The sequence below is a fragment of the Sinohyriopsis cumingii genome, chromosome 16 (assembly GCF_028554795.1).
Source record: "Sinohyriopsis cumingii isolate HCF-2022 chromosome 16, ASM2855479v2, whole genome shotgun sequence".
NCBI classification, from domain to species: domain Eukaryota; kingdom Metazoa; phylum Mollusca; class Bivalvia; order Unionida; family Unionidae; genus Sinohyriopsis; species Sinohyriopsis cumingii.
The window spans coordinates 56,057,188-56,067,942 of record NC_142976.1 but is presented as its reverse complement, the minus strand read 5'-3'; the positions used below and the strand labels follow the sequence as shown (position 1 = coordinate 56,067,942).

Below are 10,755 nucleotides of genomic sequence, written 5' to 3'. Positions count from 1 at the left end.
TGAACCTTGCACCGGTTACCATGAATTTCCGGACATTAGTTTTTACTTGGACAGACCCACATACGCCCCATTTATGAATATTGTTTTTGACCGTTGGATGTTTGCTATACACAGAGAGTACATTTATGGTCAACTTTGTATTCAGTCTCTGTTTTAGCTATCTGAGGTTGTCACACATTATACTTTGCTTGGCCCTATCGGCAGTATTTTTTGTGGTTGGGGAGGAATCTTATAATACGGTGAAATAAAAAAAAAATGCATGACAACTTGGAGTGATTTTTTTGGCTTTACAGTTATGTTATCTGTATCAGTGCAAATTTACTTGTCTTAGTTGCATTGTTCTACAGCCTATTCTAACAATTCTCATTCCCTTGTAACCCAGGCATTGTGATCACCGCATATAAGAACTCAAGTCAGCTACTAGTATCAGATATGTATCTCTCCAATTTTCTTGTAAGTGACAGTATATTCACAATGCCCTGGGTAAGGGTCATTGGTGGAGCTTTAACAAAGTTGAGCTAAAAGAAATCACAATATGTACAGGAAATCATTATTAACAAGGCAAAAATGAGCACAGTGCATTCCCTATCTTAACAAACCCCACCACCAAAGATACTCTTCGCAGAACAAATACTGACCTTCAAAGCGAAATATACCCATCTAGAATGGATTATCTTCAGATGTAACCTTTAGTGAGATCTGGCACAGAAGATAATTTGCATAATATATGCTGTTTCCGTGCCTTGAGATTTGTAAGATTGGAGCTTTTTGATAGACCATTTTCGTCATTATGTTTGTTGAGCAGGAAACTTTGCCAAAACATTTGCAATACATGGCGAGTTGTCCTCACATATGGTCCAGAGGAGTAGCTAAACACAGATAGTTGTAGCGCATACATAAATTTGAATTGTACAATCTTTTATTGCATCCACATTAAATACATGGAGAAATTTTCTTATAAATTTTAAGTCGGCACTTTTTATTGTACAAAAAAAGCTCTTTTGGTATATCCTACTAAAGTGCTATTTGAAATCTTATGTATAGAAAGAGAGAAGGAGAGAGAGAGAAGGGTGATTTTATGTAGTTTTATATATTCCCGTTACATTATCTCTGTAATATTTCTCCAACAAATCAAAGTATATGATAAAATGCAAAATTTGTGTTTGTGCAAAATCAGTCATCAAAATGGAAAATTGAGATGAAGGATACAAATGTTGTAGAGAGTACACACTCAGAAAGCTGCCTGACTATGGGAGAGCAAATACATATTTTTATGTATGATACGAATTTCTGATTATTTGCTTACAACACTAGAACTATTCAGTATAGACGTTTTTACCAACATGCAAAAACAAAACTATAATCAACATAAAGCTGAAAACATAAACACAAGATAAAACGAATGACAGCAGAAAGTACTAAGAAATAAGATAAAACGAATGACAGCAGAAAGTACTAAGAAATAATATACCAATGTTAAATCAATCATATCAATATAAAGCAAACAGGCATCCATTATCCAATGGCAACAATCTACATTGAAGATATTAAAGAAACGACTCATCTATCTCGACCTACTGTTTTGATTACATCGTTGATAACAAAAATGTAAACATCAGGCAAACTTATGCCCACACATAAGCAATATAACATATCCAGCTAGAAAAAAAATAGCCGGTCCATTTTTTCCAAAGCCTGCCTATAACAGCACCAATGAGTTTTGGCCAGCTCAAACAAATATTTACTAAAATTTATTAAGCATTATTTGGTTTTTTATTTTGCTAAGTACAGGCTCATCTTTGCTTCCTGATGGTGCACTATAACTACTTGTTCATTCTTTTACCCCACCCCCACTAAACCATTTACAAAGTGTGTTAATAAAATCATTTACATAACAGTGGCCATGGCAGACATTTTGACATTTTAATTAAACAGTTACATCGAGCTTTTCAGTAAATGTTAATGTTTCTCCAGTTTTTCACAGAATTTTTAAAAATATTTTCTTTAAAATGTCTAAAAAACTGTGTTGACAAAATTACTATATAATTGCATCAGTTTACTTGAAATAATTTCCAACAGCTCCATTGCATAGATTTCATAGACACTATTGCTTCCAATTACAACTTCTGCAGCATTTTTAAAACCACTAAATTCGCTTTTCTCTTTTTTAATTAATAATCTCTTCATCACAGGTGGAAGCTATCCACTTTGTATTATTCTTTTTCTCACCTATCTCTAACTTATCATAGAATCTTCATCTTACAATATAAATACGATACAGAAGTTGGTTTGTATTAAAAGGTAGACATGACATTCTTTAAGGCTAGAATTCTAAAATTGGGTTTTGTGTGCAGTATTTATTTTACATGATAGTGGTGATGAATTTTACTTTGTCTAGTTGATGAAATTCACCATCTTGTTCAAAGTTAACATATTTGCTGAAGTAAGAAAACAATAAACAAGAAAGAAGTATCTCAAAAATGTTAACACATAAAGTTAGTGTATTGCTAAATAACACAAATGTTAACACATGAAGTTAGTGTATTGCTAAATAACACAAATGTTAACACATGAAGTTAGTGTATTGCTAAATAACACAAATGTTAACACATGAAGTTAGTGTATTGCTAAATAACACAAATGTTAACACATAAAGTTAGTGTATTGCTAAATAACACAAATGTTAACACATAAAGTTACTGCACTGCTAAATAACACAAATGTTAACACATTAAGTTAGTGTATTGCTAAATAACACAAATGTTAGAATTAAGAATAATTCAATTTATAGGACTAATTTATAAATCATTCTGTTCCCATGTAATAGTTATGTCTATGATATTTTCTCTTCCCATTTTCTTCTGTATATCCAAATTATATATCATAATTTATCTCTTTCTAAACTTCTCAATCCACTATACCACCAGCGTTAATAATCTGGATTATTCCACTTAATTTCATATTCCTATTGTTAGACATGAGTGATAATAAAGATATGTTGTGTTTTTCTGGAAATTCATATTCTTATTCTACTCTAGCACAATGTAAAAAGGATAAAAGAAAGTTTGAGATTAAAGAAGATATTGCTTTACTTTTACATTGGTAACTAATTGATGCCAGCCCTAAGGACAGATGTGTGCCCAATATTTGCAAGTCTGAACACTTCTGCAGAAAACTGTATATGTACAGCAAGATAAAATGTTCTGTGCTTAAAGACATTGATGGTCTTAAAACAGATGGAGGCACAAAAACATGAGCAAAGACAATTTCTGATATTTCCCTTAAAAGTTATTATGTAGGTACAGAAAAGTATCAGGACCTATACATTTAGGATTTACTAGCTGCCTTCACACCAAATCAAATAATCATCAAAAATAACTAAAATTTATGTCTAGAAAACATTTCCCACGAATTTAAAGATACATTCTATCACATACAAACTTGGACACTGAGGTATTGGTCTAACATGATTTTATTGTTCTTCCCATGAACAGTCGTTAAAATAGTTTGAACCAAAGTAAACCATTTAACGAGAAAAGATAAATCCAAGCAGGAATGAAAAATGTTGGTCACATGAATGTTATTTAGATCTGATAGGATGTTACGAAGTCCATTATTCATCATACACTCATATCCCTAGGGGGCTGCAAACATGTAACAAGGTCATGTGGCACACGTAAATGCACATACTCAGAAAACCATAATTAACTCAAGGATGGCATTTGTATCCAGAGCATGTTCTCTTGTTCTCCAAATGTAACTACAAGGTTACTATGTCCAAATATAATAACAAGGTTACTATGTCCAACCTATAACCTGATCAACTTACAAAAGTATAACAGACCAAAGTCAAATATCAAGACCACCATCTGCAATGGTATACTAAGGGTAAATGGTGCCCGTGACTAGTGGCATAAATGGCTCCCAGGGCAATGATGATTGCCCAAAGGGCTAAAGCCTGGGCAGAGGGATTTTGGCAGGGGGCTAGTGCCCACTCCCACCATCAGGGCCACAGTGAAGCCATGGCTGCCATTGATTCTCCTGCAACTGAATGCCATTTGATAAATTTTCCTGCCATCTAAATTCTATCACTCACATAAGACACGACATGAAGCACATGCTGGTTGCATAAATGACTTTGCAAATTCTTCTTATACAGGTTCTGTGTAATTTGCTGAAAGGTTGGGATTAAAGAGTAACAAATTTATAAACATACAATTGTGGTCATTTTTGATGGAAAAAGAAGTTATCAGCAGTTTTGGAGCCCCAGGGAACTTGCTTTGTCCTTCCCCCATCAGTACACTACTGACTACTGACCATCTGAACAAAGAACATTTACAATTTCGGGAAGGAAGTTTCATTATCAAAGGTTCCACATCAATAGGTGCAAATAATACTGTTTTAGACCCAAAAGTCTATACAAGTGAAAATGGAAATCTTGGCTGATTTAGTGTCAAAACCATCAAGTTACATTATTAGGTACTGCAAAGAACTTGTTGTAATGTTAGCCTAAATTGGGTTTGGGAAGAAATACAGCTTTAAAGTAAACTGAAAATGTGGCTGCCATCTTGCACCATTCTCAAGATGGAGATTATAAATTGTGACTAGTTTGTAGTGATCCTTCATTGATGAGAAGGAATATACAATATAAAATATCACAGCTGTTTCTGAAATATTTTTTTTAATCATTAGAATTTTCATGATCATATATTATTGGTAATACATCATACGTCTGTTGTACAAAATGTTTTGACATTATCACCAGCAGTGTATACAAATAACTATACAAATATACACACAACAACCTTCAAATCCATAACAATACTATATGTTGTTATGCAAGTAAACATACTTAACCCACTTTTTAATTTTCACAATTATTTCTGTGTTTAATACCAATAATGAAATAACATTAAATAAAACAGAAAGCAAGAAACTATGCCCAAATAAATTTAATTCAGTACATTAATTTACAATAGAATCCGTATAATCCATACCAATAGCACCAGGTTGTGTCCTTGATATTTGCAATTAATCCTCCGAGATCAACTGATATTTCTCCACATGACTTCAAATTACTAATAATTTACAGTAGGTTAATTGTATAGTGAATTATCAATTTACAAATGTATGGTTTTGTGTCTTAGAAACATTAGACAGACCTCACACATAAAAAAGAAAACAATTAGAAAGCAAACATATGAATGTCAGATACAGTCTATTTAACTTCTGAAGTCAACCTCACTACTTCCATCAATAGCTTTGCAGTGTTTCAGCCAGGTTTAACAAGGAAAGAGCCAATTTGTACCCTTAGTTGGAAAAGGGCCAATTTGTACCCTTAGTTGGAAAAGTAGGCTCATGGTGTTATCAGAATGAGCCAATCTCACATTAAAAAGACTGATCATATACAATCTCAATTTTCCAAGTTATTAGCACGAAATATCAAATAAAAAACCATCTTTACTTCAGGACTTTCATTTATGATGCCTCCATCCATACAATAACATCACAAGAAGTCAAAATCTGTAATTCATGCATGGGTACCTTCGGGACAGGAGGATCATCTTCTTGTGATGAGGAGTGTCTCTCTTCATTCAATGAAATGTTTATCACAACTTCTTCCAGTGTATATTTATGGTAATATTGTCTGATTACATGACTGTGTACTGGCTTAAATGGTGAATGATGATTTATTTGCCAACTGCAAGAGACATAAAACAATTAACATCCCTTTGATTCTGTGGACAGGGTTGGTTTGCTTCATTGCCTTCAGCATGTTGACATAGACTATAGTATGTGTGATCAGAAGTAATTCGAAAAGGATTACAGAGATGTTTTATTATAGTTGGATTACTGAATAGCTCAATCAGCATAAAAAAGGGTCAGTTTGGCGTTGGTGTTTAAGTTCCAAAGCTATGAATATGCATTCCGCCCTTCCTGTAAACCTGATTTTAAAGTCTGCTACAATGGCAATGAATGGCATTATGTGTCATGCAGCATATTCAAGCATATTAAAAACAAGAGCAAACATGCCATCAAATGTGGATTAAAAAATAATCTCCCATATAGAGTAGCTGAACATATCTAGTCAAAATAATGTTCCCTGATTTGCAAATTGCACAAAGATTCTCATACAAATGTATGAAACTACTCAAAGAGACCCAAGCTTTGGGTCCTTATTAGGATTTTTTAAAAAGGCAATGACATTTGCCACAATAAAAAGTATGCCATTCTCATACCTCCCTCTTTTGAAGTCAAAACTCACGACCAAATTTTGCAAATCTACCAATTGTCTTAAACTAACTTCTCTGTTCTGTCACATATATGACATCATCTTTGCTAGCCAGGGTTCCAATAACCCTAACTACAACGTGGTGTAATGAGCAGAGATTTCTGTGTTTTGGGTCTGGGAATTTCATTGGATGTGGCAGCAAGCCACCGCATCCAATCAAAATTAAGTTGCTCAAATTTGAACACTGTTCCTAAGTGATCAAGATAAGGGGAGCACTCAGTTTGAATGGACTGATAAATAAGCACTTTTCCAGTGTCAGTCTGTGTTTGCACAAATACCTTTCACTCAAATACACATGTAATGGCTTCCCACTGGTACATAATCATACTATCAATGTTAAACGTACAAATTACCCCTTTTAGGTCAATTGTCCCCACCATTTTCAGCTGATGTACAATGCACCATGCTATTGGTTAGTTGGCATTACATACTAAGGGAGGCAACTAATGAAATCCAATAGATGTCGCTAGGACAAAGCACCAATATATCTGTTCTTTCTGCCAATGTGTAGATAGGGTTATTGGAAATTTGGCTAGCAAAGATGCCCTCACATTGAAGTCATGTCTTTATTAAGTTACGGCTTTCAAGAGTATGGATATGATAATTATGTTTTCTTTATTTTGTTCTGCAATTGTGAAATCCAATTTCATCTTACTTTTTGAAGCTTCTAGCAAATTGTTCACTGGACTCATCACATCTGCAATCATTTTTGCCAAATCTTTCACTGGAGTTGTCACATCTTCAATTATTTTACCAAATTGTTCAGTGGAGTCAGTGCATCCGCAATTTTACTTGCATTCACAATCTGAGTGTGATACTTGTGTAAAGAAATCAGTTATCCTTTGTTCCACATCTGCCTCTTAGCGAAAAATGTATTGTCATATATACACTAAAACAATGTAGTCAGATAGACTACAAATATGAGTCATATAAAGACTTAAACACTGTCTGAGCTAGCAGTGCTCATGCAAGAATATTAAAAACAGAGAAAAGGGTAAGAAAGCAGTTTTATTGAAGAAAGGAGCAATTTTTGCAAAAACAGGCACTTATTTGCCAAAGAAGATGATGTAAATAATGAATCTAACATTTAATCATTTTGGAAGTATACACTGACATTAGCACATTTGTAAGTATAAAAAAAAAACATTTTTTTTTTTATCAGAATCAATAGAAAACAACACTGATTTTAGATGCTATAGTAATCTAGTGGCCACAAGGAGGGCTCTTGTAGTGCTTAAGTAGTGGGGAGAGACTAAAAGGATAATAACTGGATGCAAATTGGGGGGAGTCTTCCCATTCTATTCAGCTGCATCCCTGTAACTTAATAAATGTCATAAAACTATAACACATACAATAATTTAATACTTTACAATCATGGTAGCAATAAAAAGTTTATTATAAAGACAAAATTATTCAATCACTATTTTTTGAAGAGAAACACAGGAATTCTCATTTTGTGAATGTAACTCACCACACCTTCCTCCAAACATTATCACAATCAATATCAATGGAACATCACATACTTCTAACATCTGCATAGCCACATAAAGAATGAAATATCAAATAGTCAAGTTTCTTTGAAAAACATAGTAAAAATTCCTGCATTACATTTATGACAATACTTAATTTATATAAAAATAATTATTTATATAATGATTATTTCTTACACATATCTAGTGAAATGTAAAGGCAGCCATTCCAATATCAACTAACTAAAAACAGCTAGAAACTGAAGAATGATTGCCAATACTACAATTGCAACAATAAAGAAAAGGAAGAATGATTTCTGGTTTTGGCTCGGTGGAAGATCTAGAGGCCTTGTTGCTAATGGATACCAAGTTCTGTCCCACTGGGTCATAATGGCCTCTCTGGCTCCTTTCCAGGTCCCTGGGCCACAAATTCTGTACTGGTAAGGTGTGCAGGGCCCAAACATACAGGTAAGGGCTAGTTTTGGGTCAGTGAAAAGCAGCTTCCCTGCAAAAGAAATGATACTGACTGGTATGGGCTAGATTTGGGTCAGTGAAAAGCAGCTTCCCTGCAAAAGAAATGATACTGCATTTTATGAATGAAAAAAATATCTGTATAGAATGGACATTTGATTCATGTCTCATACAAATAATACATTTTCTGTCCATTTCTAAATTATCCTGGGCAAGTTACGTAAAATTCTACTTTCCCTGCAAAGTTTTCAACTTGACTGTGGCTGCAGGATAAGGGATATTTCTAAGAAAATATTGGATGTATACACGTACCTCATGAAGCCATGTCCTTATGTAGCTGTCAAACAATCCAAGATGGCAACCTGTTGTGATATGGCTATGGGTTCCATAGGATTGTGTTTTAAATTTTAGGATTAAAGATCTCTGAGATAAACACTGGAGAGTCTACTCAGATCTCTATCACATGGAATGGATAATAATAAATTGCTCTTATGCAATGTTTGTGGCAACTGGCCTAACTTTATGAGCCAAGATGCAAAGAAAGTTCATTTTGTGTGGTGTTATTTTCCAACATTAGGAAAGAATAAGCCACATTATCCAGGGTGAAGGTGTCTGTGCTGATTTACAAGCAATGTCCTTTTCATCTGTGATGGCCAAGAAGAGGCATGGTCTCCCTTCATGCAATGACTCATTCTTTCTTAAATACCACTCACAGTTTGCACTGGGTCCTGAAGATGACCTTGGCAATGAAGTGTCTAGAGCAGACAGAAATTCATTATAAAAGTCTGATTTCCCACAAATAGGAGTCTGTTCTTGGCTATGAAGTGTCTAGAGCAGACAGGAATTCATTATAAAAGTCTGATTCCCCACAAATGAGAGTCTGTTCTTGGCAATGAAGTGTACAGAGCAGACAGAAATTCATTATAAAAGTCTGATTCTCCAGAATGGGAGTCTGTTCTTGGAAATGAAGTGTCTACAGAAATTCATTATAAAAGTCTGATTCTCCACAAATGGGAGTCTGTTCTTGGCTATAAGTGTCTAGAGTAGACAGAAATTATTATTATTATTTTATTTTTGTAATGTACCAAAAATGCGTAATACAAATACAGCCAAGCATAAAACATAATTTGGTGGAAAACAGCATAATGATTACACCAAAAGAATGGTTGGCATGTATGTGTTGTTGTTGTTGTTGGGTTCAACGCCATTTTTCAGCACACAGGCTATACATGGCGGCCAGGATTAATGGTGGAGGAAGAACCCGGGAAAACCCCAGAAAGAACCACCGACCCACAAGAAGCTACTGACAAGCTTTCTCACATACCCATATTGCCTGAATCTGAGACTCAAACCCACGCAGACAGAGGTGAGATGGCAGTGATCCATAATGGAGAGCACGTTAGACCACTCGGCCACTCGGGGCCCCGGCATGTATATCTCCTTCAAGACCTGAGATGCTGGAGAGAAAGGCCATTACAGAAATAACCTCAACTGTTCAGGACCTTGGTTCTGGGACTGGTGAGACAAAGGTTGGAAGTTTGTCATTCCACCTTGTCACAACTAGGTCCACCATTGGTTGATCCCATTGGGCACATCTTGAGTACAAGACAAAGGATGAAGAGTCCATTAATTGGTTCTTGGAGAAGAACATTAAAACATTTAGCTGGCCTGGGATATGTTGAACTTGTTAGTGGATTTGTCACTGATGACACATCTTGAGAAAATTTCATAAAAAGAAAACAAAGGTTTGGAGACCTGATTTGCCTTGCTGTTTGAGGTACGTCACCACGACAGAGTTGCCAGACGGAATAAGAACTTCATTCCCATGTAGGTTCTCCAGTATAAACGAAAAGCTTTCAGAGCAGTTGTCATCTGTAGAATGTTGATATGTAGATGTCAGTCCTGATGGAGTCTCAGTCTACTAGCATAACGGTGGAAGGTGGCTTGCCACTGGGTTTCTTTCAACTTCATTCATTTGCCAGTCTTATTTGTTTAGATTCATTCTTATATTTAACTCTCAATTTTTCTAAAATATTGACAAAGCCAGACATGTGGTGTACTTTTACAATTTTTTATTATTATTTAATGACAAATGTTTGTGTTTATCAAGGCACTTGACTAAGCTGGTATTTATTGGTTTTTGCCAGTGATGATTCGGCTTTAGTATGGTGTAGTTGTGGTATCTTAGTCTTGCTGTTCCTTTTGATTTAGGTGCCCCTTTAAACATCATCTCTGTGTGTGTTCAAGTCTCAACCAAGGCAATGTGTATATGTAAGAAAGCTTGCCAATAGTTTTCTGCAGGTTGACTCAGTGCCATGTACAATCAGGGATGGGGAGTTCCTGCATTAGATGGGCTGTTTTCATTGGGTCTACTCAGTGCCATGTACAATCGGGGATGGGGAGTTCCTGCATTAGATGGGCTGTTTTCATTGGGTCTACTCAGTGCCATGTACAATCGGGGATGGGGGGTTCCTGCATTAGATGGGCTGTTTTCATTGGGACTTTAAATTCATGATTCAAATT

General features: G+C 35.1%; 1 protein-coding gene across 2 annotated transcripts in view; it reads right to left on the bottom strand.

Moving 5' to 3' along the window:
• Positions 1 to 4,664: 4,664 nt before the first annotated feature.
• LOC149780459 (flavin-containing monooxygenase 5-like) overlaps positions 4,665 to 10,755 on the bottom strand; it is a 32,251-nt gene continuing 26,160 nt past the window's right edge. The window contains exon 5 of one of the 2 annotated variants that reach the window (XM_089937398.1): positions 4,665 to 8,266. In XM_089937398.1, coding sequence (XP_089793524.1) covers positions 8,001 to 8,266 — 266 coding nt within the window. In that variant the 3' untranslated portion in view covers positions 4,665 to 8,000. Of the gene's footprint in view, positions 8,328 to 10,755 lie in introns of both variants that reach the window. The other variant, XM_089937399.1, reaches the window with a different exon arrangement.